General features: G+C 33.0%; 2 protein-coding genes across 2 annotated transcripts in view; one reads left to right on the forward strand and one right to left on the reverse strand.

Moving 5' to 3' along the window:
* Positions 1–3,671: 3,671 nt before the first annotated feature.
* On the forward strand, positions 3,672–6,282 carry LOC126692818 (strigolactone esterase D14-like). The gene is made up of 2 exons (XM_050388583.1): positions 3,672–4,368; positions 5,511–6,282. The coding sequence occupies exons 1-2, from the start codon at positions 3,980–3,982 to the stop codon at positions 5,944–5,946; spliced, it is 825 nt and encodes a 274-aa protein (XP_050244540.1). The 5' UTR covers positions 3,672–3,979; the 3' UTR covers positions 5,947–6,282.
* Positions 6,283–8,451: 2,169 nt separating this feature from the next.
* Positions 8,452–13,493, reverse strand: part of LOC126692819 (rRNA biogenesis protein RRP5) — a 34,208-nt gene continuing 29,166 nt past the window's right edge. The window contains exons 31-40 of the mRNA XM_050388584.1: positions 12,977–13,122; positions 12,702–12,885; positions 12,183–12,281; positions 11,495–11,880; positions 11,215–11,391; positions 9,884–9,980; positions 9,636–9,791; positions 9,329–9,559; positions 9,158–9,241; positions 8,452–9,069 (exon numbers count right to left, since the gene is read on the reverse strand). Coding sequence (XP_050244541.1) covers positions 8,962–9,069; positions 9,158–9,241; positions 9,329–9,559; positions 9,636–9,791; positions 9,884–9,980; positions 11,215–11,391; positions 11,495–11,880; positions 12,183–12,281; positions 12,702–12,885; positions 12,977–13,122 — 1,668 coding nt within the window. The 3' untranslated portion in view covers positions 8,452–8,961. The remainder of the gene's footprint in view (positions 9,070–9,157; positions 9,242–9,328; positions 9,560–9,635; positions 9,792–9,883; positions 9,981–11,214; positions 11,392–11,494; positions 11,881–12,182; positions 12,282–12,701; positions 12,886–12,976; positions 13,123–13,493) is intronic.

Here is a 13,493-nt window from a genome sequence, read left to right on the forward strand (position 1 = left end):
GGCAGGCTTTCTTTAAGTGGTGGTCCATGTTCATATATTTAGAATCCTATATGTGTTTATCTAGAATTGTATTCTTCTTTTATTAGTTGCTTGGATGCTTCATTATTGTTGAGAATACCATGGAAGAATGACAATGTGAAAGCAAGCTCTACAACTTTCTACAAAGATTGTGCGGAAGTTTCTGGTTTTAATTTTTGCAATTTGCTTTTTATAATCAAAGAGAATCGCATGAGATAATTCAATCTCATGGGGTGGACAAGATTACTTTACTGCTTTAAGGTTCGAGAACTAAATACAGGTTCTTGGAAGTCTTTTTAGTTGATAGCATGATTCATGAAATGCTGTGTCCTACCTTAAATTATTGAGTCATATAGATATTGATTAGCTGATGAGGTTTGTGCTTTATCTCCTGCCCTTTATCAAAAAGAATTTATAGTGAATTAGTGGTGTAATTAACAGAGTTATGCCAAGCACTATTTGAATCTAAGTCAATCAATTAAAAGTAATAATTGTGTGCGTGTGTAATAATACAACATGAACATCCGTATATGGGCATATGTCTAGCCCATGAGCCCAGTGTTGTAGATGCAAGAATGACACTCTTTGGGATTAAAAGTTGATGGTTGAAAGTAGAAACCAACCATGCTAGAATCTGGAATCATAATATATAAAGGGGATTTGGCATATTCCAAAATTATGGTAAAAAGAGTAATATAATTGGTTTTTATTGTTTATACAATCTAACTTTTTAGCTCAAAAAGCTAGTTCAAAATTGGATTAGACATATTTGTGTTAAAAAATAGTTTTTAACCTCCTTTTTCAGATATTACATGCCCCAAAATTAAGTTGTGTGAATTTTTGGTTGGTTCAAGCGCATGAGAAATTAGTTTTAACTTTGATTAAATTCAGACACATGTATTTCTACTAAAAAATTAGTTTTTATATTTGCTTTTAAAAGATTTTAGAAAAGTTTCCCTACTAAATATTTTTGACACTTACTATTACCAACATATATCAGCAATAAGTTTTGTTTAGGTAAACAAATCTAAGTTGATTTAGATAACCTTCTAGCAAAAAAAATATATATATATATTTACACGACCTTATAATTATTTGACTTAGTATAAATAACTTGTTTATTAACTAAAATTTGCTCTAACTCAATTGGTTGGCATCTCCTAAATGTCTCCATTCAAATTATCAACCAAAAAAAAGAAACATTTATATGAATTAGATATAAAGCAAAACTAGTTCAAATTTGAATTAATTTTATTTGTGGTTCAGCTTGTATGAGAATTAACCTAATTGTTTAATTTGCCAAGCACTTTTCTAAAACTTAATTAACCTTTGAATAAAATTTTTGTTTATGAGATAATATTTACACGTGATCAGTTTTGAACACGAGTCGTGTGTTTGTATTTGATCTACCACACACACCATCTTGAAACCTAATTAACTTTTAGATAAAACTTAAAACTTCCGTTCACGATACAATATTTACAAATGGTCATTTTTTTTAACACAGATCATGTCGGTCTCCCATTTACCACACAAACCAAACCCTTAACCCTAACTTCTCACATATCTAATAAATTAAATGTCGGTAATGGTTTGGTAGAGGATGAAGAAGCAGCCTTTATCTTTTTCACCGACAGCACCATTCAATTCAAAAAGCTAACAAGGCTCTCTCTAAATGACAGCATATCAATCAATTCAAAAAGCTTACAATAATAAACTCAGGGACGGCAAGTTGGTTGGGTTGCATTTATTATCCTTTTATTTATGCCTATGAATCCCAACTGTATTAACGTGAGGCCCTTTGCATTTCCTGTAGTCTATTTCATCTTTTGGCAATGTGTCTTGCGGGAAGGGCTTGTGTCCAGGGGCAGTTGCCACTGGACATATCAGGATACGGACACGTGTCCAAGAGTGGACATGTGTCCGCAATCCAAGGGGTCCAGTGGCAAATGCCACTGACACAAGCTGCACTCGTGTCTTGCAAATATCACATTAAATTGTTGAGAGAGAAAGAGGCTTTGCTGTAGAAGCCATTAATAGAGACAGAATATGGTTATTGATTTGTATTTATTGACGGTTGTTCCATAGGTTCTGTTAGTATTCAAAAATCTTCTATTTTTAATGAATTACACGTTCAACAATCTAATGGAGAACTAGTAGCAAGCTGGAGTAATTAAGTAGACATATAAAGAAAAACTAAAAGGGAAAAATTGATGAAATTAAAGGATTTTTTTTTTTTTTTTTTTTTTTACTTCATAACAACGTATTTGTTTTAGTTGAAAAATCAGGATGCGAGTATAAATATCGCTTCAAATAATATAGGGAAAAAAAAGTACTTTCTCCCCCTTTATGTTTGGGGTACTTCAAAATTTCCCTCTTATTTTATTAAATAAACCAATTTCCCCCCTCTATGTTTAGAAAATGAGCAAATATCCATATTCCATTACATTTTCATTTAAATTCAATGTAGTTACAATGATTAAAAATGCAATCCAAAATAATAACAATGCAATCCTTAACTTTTTCTCTTCTTTTGTAGTGTATGACTAATAATTTCTTAAAAAAAATTCCGTTGAATTTAATTGAGAAAGTATTGAGATATTTGCTCATTTTTCAAACATAAAGAAAGAAATTAGTTGATTTCAAAGAAAAAAGAAGAAATTGTGAACTATTCCAACATAAAATGAGAAAGTTTTTTTCCCCCAAGAATTTTTTTTTTTTTTTTTTCTTTTTAAACTTGAACTATAAATTGATTAAATTCATATTCTTGGATAATTAACACCATAAGGAGCAACAAGTATCAGTACGCAGTCTCTATCAAGGCAATTGGAAGGAAGTTTTGAATTGGATCCAAATTAATTATAGCATGTCTCTTTTGTCTGTTTTCTCAAAAGAAAATGAGTTAATTGTCATCCATTTTTGTCCATACTAGGACATTGTTAGGTTCATGACAATGATTTCTCTCTCCTTACATACAAATTAAACGTATACATTAGTCTATACTGTGTTGAAAACGTACACACATACGAAAGTATGTATACCGTTTGAACTAGCTAGTTGCGTAGCTTACATGCTTTACAAGAAAACCTAAAACAAATTAAGTGTATTAATCACATAGAAGGCTAGAGTAAAAGTAGGATGGACTAAAACATCAAAAATGTATGGTTGAACTGTGATAAATTATTGTTGCACACAGCCATATTCAGTCTCTGAAATTAAGAGTATTAATAACATAGAAAGTGAGAGAGTAAAAGTAGGATGGACTGAAACATCAAAAATGTATGGTTGAACTATGTTGAATTATTGTTACACACAATTGTACACGGTCTCTGAAATCGTGTTTTCAAAATATGATTTATGTTGAAAATTTACACGAATTCTCATATCTGTGAGATGCAAAACATAGAAAGAAAAATCACACATGACACAAGAAAATACATTCACGGAGATTATACAAAGTGCGATAATACAATTTTTTTATATATCTATAATAGCATAACAAACCTTAATATGAAGTAACAATATTTATATCTCACACAACAGGTTTATAATGAGCTAAGAAATGGGCCCAAACCCAAACCTCTACTTCATAGACTAAGTCTCAGAAAATCTCTCATTAAAAATTATATTACTTTTATATCGGGTCGAGTCATAATCCAGTTCAAACACAAACAAGACTCCACATAACCCAACAATTTCAATTATAATACCAAAACCGTGTTTTTAAAACACGTTTTTTTAGCTTTGTGTGTAATAACCATTACATGTTCAACGATTTGCAGGAGTTGTGTGAGAAACACCCACCTACACAGCCTTACAAGTCATTGCAAGTGAATAATATAACCTCAGTCTTCTTAATACTTAAAGCAGTCCTATCTATATCTTTTTTACTTTTTGATGCATTAAAGCAGACCCTATATAGCTTTGCCAGCCTTCTAAGTACTAAGTAAGTTAGCCCAACATGGATACACTGAGTGATTATGGAGGACACATTGTTGAAGCACTAAACGTCAATGTTTATGGAAATGGCACTCAAGCCCTAGTTCTGGCCCATGGGTTTGGTGCAGACCAGACTCTATGGCACTATCTGATCCCTTACCTTGCATGCTACTTCAAGGTTGTGGTTTTCGACCTAGTTTTCTCTCCAAATGTAAATCCTGACCTTTACAATCCCAAGAAGTACTCCAATTTCAATGGTTACGTCCAAGACTTGCTGTGCCTTCTTGATCAACTCAATGTGAATAAGACTATTTATTTGGGTCACTCCATGTCAGCCATGATTGGATGCATCGCCGCAACTAAGAGACCAGACCTCTTTGAACACCTTATCTTACTAGGTGGCTCTCCAAGGTGGCCGGTTCTCTCTCTCTCAATAGATTCATATTTATTTTTCTTTAATACTACAATATTTATCCGTATTTTTTTCTCTTCTTGTGATTTTACGAAATTCAATGGAATTCTTTGGTCTCTCAATAGATTCATATTTATTTTTCTTTGATACTATAATATTTATCCGTATTTTTTTCCTTCCCTAGTTATTGAAACAATTAAAATAAATTCAAAATTCTATTTAAAATTTTCAAAACTATAATTTCTGTTCTGGTATAACTTTTTTTTATTTTTTGCTTGGTTTACTTAAAAAATTAATTATTCTTGCAAAGTACAAGCCTGCTTAACCAAAAAAAGGAAAAAAAAAAAAGACTTAAAAATTGCACTCAAAACTAAATTTTTTGTCAAGAGCCTTGTAGCTAAATCGATATCTCCCCATGCGCAAAGTACTTGGGGGTTTAGGGAGAAAGAGTTTGAACTGCAGGTAGAGCTGGCCCAAGTCCCAGACCTAAGGCCCCACTACCAAAAAAAAAACCCTTAGGGAAAAAGGCCCCTCCACATTATCAAAGGCTCAAAATTTTATAAAATTATATATATTTTTTAATGATTGTGCACTTTTTTATTTATTTATTAGTGATGCTAAGGGTATCACAAATTTTATTAAAAGCTTACAAACTGGCATGTTAATGATCATAAAAATAGTAATTTAAACATTCATTAATTAGATTGATGGAGTTTATCAATTAGAGTCATTGTCACGTCATATTATGAACATTTTGTAGTGTTTTTAGCGCATTTTTCCTTTTTATTTCTATCAATACTCCCAAAGTATGAGACTAATAGAAACCTAACCCAATTGAAATCCTAAAATGTTGAAAAAAAAAAGGTTGCAAATGTGTTAAATTAATTATCAATTAAATAATTTTGTTTAATTAATATTTACATATTAAAAGTTCTACATAAATTTTTCGCTTTATACCTCAAATTATGTTGATTATTGGCTGTAAAATTAGTAGTATATTGTAATTATTTCTTTAAAAAAACACCTTTAATTTGTTTCCACCCTGCCAACCATGCCCTTTATTCCCATATCGTCTTTTTCCTTGTCAATAAGAATGTTTTCTCTCTTTCTTCTCTATTTTTAATTTTTGACAGTTGTGTAGGTACCTCAATGCTGAAGGATATACTGGAGGCTTTAAGCGCTCACAACTCGACAAAATCTTTACACAAATAGATCAAAACTTTCCAAGTTGGGTTCAAAACTTTGCTCCAGCAGCTGTAGGTGTGAACAGCACAACTGCCATAGCCCAATTTCGATCCAGTTTGGGGAGAATGAAACCAAAGACTGCACTTAGCGTGGCTAAGACTGTGTTTCTAAGCGACTTAAGATGGGTTCTGCCAAAAGTTTCAGTGCCTTGCACCATAATCCAATCCAAAAAAGATATTATTGTTCCGAAATTCGTTGCGTTTTACATGGAAAGAAAGCTTGGTGGCAGTGCCAGGGTAAAGATACTAAAAACAAAAGGCCATTTTCCTCAACTTACAGCTTACCATTTGCTTCTGAAAGTGTTGAAGAGGGTTCTATTTCTAAAACGATAAACGGTCTTGTACAAATGAAGAAGTTGGATTTCAAGTTGAATTTAGAGAGGTGAAAGTGGGGATGTCGGTTTCAGACTTTGCTAAGGTTAAAAAACAAATTATGCTGATGTTGTATCACAAGCACCAAAAGCCCAAAGGGCTATAGTCTTTTTAAGTTTTACTAGTTACATTGCATGTTTATTTATTTACCGTGTGGTACTGTATTATGCTCAATGCTAGAATGTACTCGGGCTGGCTACCATAAGCTGAGGTGGCCTAGCACGTCTGTGGTTGAGCACACCATGTAATTTACTCATGCAATATATATATTTCTACCTTTCTCTCAAAAAAAACAAAAAAAAAAAACAAATTTTCTCATTTTTATAATATTAAATATAAACTAGTCTCATCACACGCACTTCACACATATGATAGGACTATTTGCTTTGGTTTAGTATCATAATTTCTCATTCATAAAGTCATAGAGTTATCGATTCATAATATATACAGTTGAAAAAGTACAATACATAATATAATTCAACTGAAAAGGTAATATATAATGAACTAATTGAAGTCGCAAATCAACTGAAAAGGTAATATATAATGAACTAATTGAAGTCGCAAATCAACTTATGATGAAGGGCAGGACCAATTATAATACCGGAGAAGCATAATAATAATTCTCATTGTTGAAAAATTATTATAGTTCTTTTGTTGATGTATAACAATGAATTGAGACTTTACAACAATAAATATTGCATACATTTTTGGGAGAATAAACTCAGGTGTATGAACAATTATTAGAAGACGCTCCAAAGACAGTTTTTTTTTTTTTTTTTTTAATTTATTATAAGATGATGGAAGAAGCAGAACTGCGGGTAGGAAGGGCAATGGGAGAGATATAAGATATAGTTATTGAATTTGGATAGAAGTAGGAAATAGTGGAGAGACATGCAAGTTGTAGTTATTGTATTTGGCTAGAAATAGGAGGCTATGTTAGTGGGAAGTTTTGTTTTTTTACCGTGGGTTGGCAATATGGATAATAGTGTGTTTTGTATTTTACAGCTGTGTGGCCTATTTTTAAGGGCAAGGGGCGTTAGCAAGAAAAATTAACTGGGTGTAGTTTTTTTTTTTTTTTTTCTTCATTAAATTATTAAATTTAAATTACTTACATAGCCTAAGTTATTTATTTGTCTACAGTAATGTTTTGTAAAGATTAGGGGTTAACTTTCTGAATTTAGTCATCAAATAACCAACAAGTAATTAACTTTCTGAATCATCTTAATATGAAAAAATAAATATTAATATCCACACAATAATTTGCATAGGGATTAATATATTTTTCAATATCAAAAAAGACCTAAAGGTGTGATGAGTGTTAAGCATTTGTGGTAAAATAATTTTATGTGATGTAAGGTTTTTTTTTTTTTTTTTTAATTTATGGATTATTTTTTTATTGGAACCGTTGGTAGTTTTTTTGGTAGGAATCGTGGGTGGGTAGCCAACCTTTCTTATTTTTGGTTAGAAATGTGAGGTAGTGGGGCTGGGAAGTGTGAGGGTAGTGGGAAAATTTTAGTTGATTTACCATTTTAACCTTATTTCTCTTTTTAAGGGATAAGAATAAATTAATTAAATTATGGGTATTTTTAACAGTAAAACATACAATAAGTTAACTAACTTTCTAAATTCTCTTAATATATACAGATAATAAAGGTTGGACTATTAATTTTAATTTATTGTCTTTTCAGTTTTCTTCTCTTCATATGTTATAGGTTGAAACTATCTCTAAAAAAAAAATTCTTCCTCTACATTACTCCAAGGTGACTCTACTATATAAGCACGTGAGACAATTGCCTAAGGCCCCAAGTATTAACCAATAAAGGATGTATCTTTACTTATAAGAGTATTAATTAAGCCCCTATTAGTTAAAAGATAAAAAATAATGTCTTAAAAATGAAAGAGCTAAAACAAGCTACTGCAACTTCTATCAACCATCTAATAAATGATTTCGCAATGAATATGGTTATCAACCATCTAATAAATGATTTGGCAATGAATATGATTGGTACCTCTAATAAATGATTTTTTTTATTGGTAACACATCACTTTTATTTATAAAAAAAAAAAATAGTAAAAAGAATTCTCTTTATTTAATGTATAACTAACGGTTGGTTTTCTTTGTGAGAATAGAGTGTAGAACTCAGTCTTCCACACACACAAGTCAAAAGCTAGAAAATCACTCACTCTCTCTCTCTATTAATAAAAGAATAAAAAAAAATAAAAAAAATAAAAAATAAAAACTGAAATAGGTAGATAAAAACCATGTAGTGATGGTCTAGCGTGGAATGTAAGTATGACCTATGTTTCATCAAGCAATGGTCTTCTTTGAAAGAAATCATATTGAAAAGTAATTTGTATGGAATTTATAATACTTTCTATTATCGAGTGTTCCGGATCATCTCAAGATTTTTTTTCTTACTATCCTTGTAAAAATTGTTGATAATAAACTGCTTATATAGCTAAACAAATTGAACAGAACGAATCTATTTATTTATTGAATTACAAATCAAGAGGACTCTCACAATATCAGACCAAGAGAGGAAAATATTAATTTCATGAAAATGCCTCTGCACATGCGTATAGTGTGTGATGAGACTAATAAATCTTTTAATATCTTTGGACTGTACATGGTAAACAACAAATTCGTTTTTCCTCATTTTTTTTCTAGTTTAATTGGTGGGCTTGTCCCAAGTTACTACCAACTCCAAACGTACCAAAAAGAGCCGAGTAACCCCAATGCAAGCATTTCGTAAGCCCTGTCATCAGCCTTGTTGAGGAATATCAAAAATAGGCGAAGCCTACGAGGACAGCCAGTCGGCACAACAATTTCCCTCTTGGATAAGGGAAATGTAGCAATCGCATTGTCTTCTAATCATATCTCTACAAGCACTAACCAGCCCCCTTTCGAGATCAAAACTCCAGTATGCTTAAAAAGTTGAAAATTGAAACTCAGCAGAATTGAGAAGCTCATAAAAATCAAGCCAATGTACTCTCAACGTATTCCATTGCCTTTCTTTTTACAGATTCAATCCTTTCTTCATCCCCATGAGACTTCTCATACTCAAGATACTTCTTGAATAAGAACTGCAAATCCAAACAATGAAACACCCATGTAAAACTATAAAAGAGGCAAGGCCAAAAGATTAGTATAGATTGTATAGATTGTACATACTTTCATCTTTTTAGTCGGGAGGCTCAAACTGATTGCCCTCTCAAAGAGTGCACGTATCACATCCACATCTCCAAGCCGAATCTCCTGCCAAGTTTAGCACAAGAATGTATGTTAGACACATCCCAACAATAAAAGAAAATAGAATGACATATGATGAGAAGGAAAATTTACTTGATCAAGATAGATGCTCCACAAGTCTGTTCTCTTTGGGTACTCCCGCAAAATTCCTTCAAACATGGACCGTCCTCTGTCAGGAACCCCGCATTTGAATTCAAGGATAGCTGTCTGTGAGATGAACTTGATATGCTTATGCCGGGGAAGGCTTAATAAAGCACGATTCACAACAGGCTGGATCGCATCCTGTGTTTGCTTCAAGATCCTTTGCACCCGTCTTAACCAAACCTGAAATTTCATAAAATATAAAATATAAATATTTAAATAAAGGAAAGAAAATTATTGTAGGAAACACTAAGAGTACCTTGCAGGAATGCTTGTACTTCTTGACCATTTTGTCAAGAAGCTCATCAGTTAATTTATGTTGCTCAGTCCTCTCATACATTCCCAGGAGTGCTAGATGGACCTTTTTGGGATCGTTATACTGCAAAGCTCTTTGGAATACTTTCCTAACAGCCTCCTGAAGAGAACAAAGATAACAACAGTAACTCCATATGCAACGTAGTGAGAATGAAAGCAAGAAGAAATAAAAAGGTTGCATCATTCTTGTACCTCTGGAGGATTTCCATATTCATTTTCCAAATTAAAATAAGCCACCCAAATATTGAGCTTCTCATTCTCTTCTCGAATGTTAATTATCTGCAAAGCTCTTCAAAAATCAAAGAGCAAAATTAGAGTTGAGTTACATGTAGAGCACATATAAGGAAAATAAAATAATACTCTACCACACATTTCCAGAAAAAGCTACTATTGTCAATTACATGTATCTTGTTTATTCAACTATAGTTTCACCAATCCTTTCCCCAGGGAGTGAGGGAAAAAAAGAGGGGGCAAGGGAAAGATACAAAAGGAAGAAAAAAGCTGCTCCTATCAAAAGCATGAAACCAAATAACTAAACTGCCTACATGATCCAACGTATAAGGTGGCTTTATTAAATTCTAAGAGTTTGACAAAGCAAAATTATGGTTAGCCAACCATAATTATCTTCTAAGACATTGTGGTTAGCCTTTTTTCTTCTTTAATTGAAGTGTTACTAACAATTGAGTGCCACTCTTATTAAAAAGCAAAAATATATTGTCAGAACCAAAGGAAAGAATTTGTCTAATTATGCACCACAAAAGGAATGTTATCAAAACAAAAGGTAGATTTTTCTGCAAAAGCAAAACTAATTGCTTTCAAAAGCAAAATGTGTATTACACATAACTTTCTTGGGAGTGTTTCTATTTGCCTGTTCTTTAACATTCTAGTAATGGATGGAGCTAGAAGGTTTTTTTTTTTTTTTGAGACATCTGCCAGTGTAACCAACCAAACCATTTCCAATCTTGGTTCAAAGTTACATAAATAAATAAAAAATAAAAATATTTAACCCAGTTACTTTTTTTTTTTTATCTATTGGTAAAGACCCCACTCACCACCCAATTCTAATGGGGGGGGGGGGGGGGGGGGGGGAAGGGTCATTCAATCTAGTGATCTTTGGAGAACAAGTTGCTTCTGGAAAATCAAAAGGCCAGTGGTCATTTTGCTACTCAATCTTGAATATTTATAAAACTGTTTAGGAAGCAGTACCCACAAAAGGAAACCTGTTTTTTGGCTAACATGAAAAACTTTACCACATAAGTTCTGTCACTAATGTGAATAGTTGATACAGAACTAATGAACTAAAAGGTTCATATGCTTCCTTTTCATCACACAGGGTAATTCAATTGAACCCAGCAGGACCAACTACATGAGAAAACACGAAAAGAGGGTAGGTCCAAGTTCACCCTCTTGGTGGAGGCACCCCCTATAAGGGAGATAGTCAGTTTCAGATAAGTAATTGCATCTAAGAGTCCAGCATCTGTCTGAAAACCAAAGGGCAACAAGCAAAATAGCTCAAATAATACCTTTCAGCAATAGAACGGGCTTTCTCGACATCAGCCATAGAGAGCATGAAGGCCATGTACTTTATCCAAACAAAACTGCTATTAGGAGAGCTTCTAACCAGTTTCTCAAATTCATCAGCAGTTCTTGGTATATCGTTCTCTAGTAGTCTTTCCTCAGCAGCCCTAATTTCTTGCTCCCTGATCAGTTTTGAAGTTAAAATGAGTTAAAACTTGAAAATAAAGAACTAGCCCTTTGAAAACAATGGACCAGGAACTGGATTAGTGTAAGAATTGAAATAACCTCTCCTCCTTCGCTTTTTTCTTGGGGCGTCTCTTGTTCTTTTCATTTATGGTGTCTGCCTCATCAATTTGCGCTTGATTTGAACTGACTAAATTATCCATATCAGGTTGATCTATGTCATCAAGACTGACCTCAAGTGGAGGAATAGAAGCCCTTGATTCTACTTGTGCAAGAACCAGGCAGTCACCATTTTCACCTTCAATATCCATATTTTGGAGCCCAATCAAACTGCTACCTGGAAACGTTACCAACCTGGTGTCATCACTAGAACCATTTTCTCTTATGGCTTCATCAGACTCTTGTTTTGAAGGTAGTTCAAAATCATCATTGTCCTCAATATAAGCATTTTTCATTCCAAGAGATATTCTGTGTCTTTGTTCATCCACCTGATAAAGAGGTCAAAATATAGAAGATCAATGTGCAAGGACATCACTGACCAAGTAATATAACCATTAAAATCTCCACGAAATCAGAGTATTCTTCAGTTGCACAATATCACAGAGTAAGACAACAAATATATGATCAGTCCAATAAGGTCAAAATGAGGTTGAACAACCCATTCACCACCAATCAAAACTAACAAATCAGCCATAATATAATTTAAAGATAAAATATCATATCCATTTTCAGTGATGGCCAAAATGAGGGAGAGAAAACTTCAACGGTTCTTCATAAGCAATATGTTTACCTTTAAAATCTTTGCTGTCACACTCTCACCGACTCTGTATTTAGTTTCAATGTTGTCAATATGATCATTTGAAAGCTCTGACACATGGCATAATCCAACCTAGCCAAAGAAAGAGCACAAACACAAATTAAATACCAATTCAGAACGCATATATAACAATTTCAAGCTAAACCAAGGACTTAAAAATGCAGATTTTTCAGTTAAAAAAATCATAAAGAGAAAATACAAGCACTTGTATGTGATTTAAAATTAACAAGGTGCACCACCAACTTAAAATAATCATGATAAGCAAGATTGGTAGGCTGGTAAACAACAGTTTGTGAAGTAACCATCATGCCTGGGACATTCCTAGCATAAGCCCAAAAAAATTACTCAGTTACCAAATATAACATGTTAACACATAGCTTAAAGAAAAAACTATGTTCCTACAAAAATCCCCAGGCTTGGCCATTCTAGAAAGAACTATGAAAAGTAACTCTTTCTGATAATTATGATTTAAGTGAATAATTTATTCCTTACCAAATTTGTGTTGTCAATTGTGATAAACAAACCATATGATTCAATCCGCTTAATCCTCCCAGAAATAATATCTCCCATGTGGAGAGTTCTCAAATCATTAATTTCAGATTTTCGTGCCCTGCTTGCGCCCAATGTCTTCAAGGTGACTTCAACTCGCTTTGATAAAGGCTCCACAGACAGCACCCTGCATTCAAGCTTCTTAGTACATTACTGCATCTATTCCGACCTCTACAAATCATTTTGACAATCAAGTCAAAAGATAAACAATGACTTACCTGCCAATTAGAAGCTTTCCAACAGGAAAATCTTTTTCGGGGTTGTCAACAAACCCATCAGATAAATTTGAGAGGAGAATTTTGGCATCAATCTTCCGGGAAAGCAAAATGAAACATCCTTTTGAAGTAATATTCTTCACATAACCCTATTAGATCCAGGAAATAAATTTGCTAAGCTGCTAGGAAGCTTAAATCCCGCATATAAAACAAATATTGCCACCAGTTGCCAAACATATTAGACAACCTCAATTTTTAGCATCCTAAAGCTGAGCAGTACAATACACTGCAAATTATTATTGGTTAAACTTAACTCATTGAACAAAGAATTCATAATGGACCATTATCAAATGATTGGAACATAACTAACGCATAAACCCAGAAAAACCAGCTGAGACATTTTCATCAATAGAAAAGAATACAAAATTAAACAAGAAATTAAGAAGTGCATGTTGATTATTCACAGTAAAGGTCCCAACTTCTGCCAACCCAGCCTGGTCCTCCAATTATTGATTAGTCC

This window comes from Quercus robur, chromosome 7 (assembly GCF_932294415.1).
Source record: "Quercus robur chromosome 7, dhQueRobu3.1, whole genome shotgun sequence".
NCBI classification, from domain to species: domain Eukaryota; kingdom Viridiplantae; phylum Streptophyta; class Magnoliopsida; order Fagales; family Fagaceae; genus Quercus; species Quercus robur.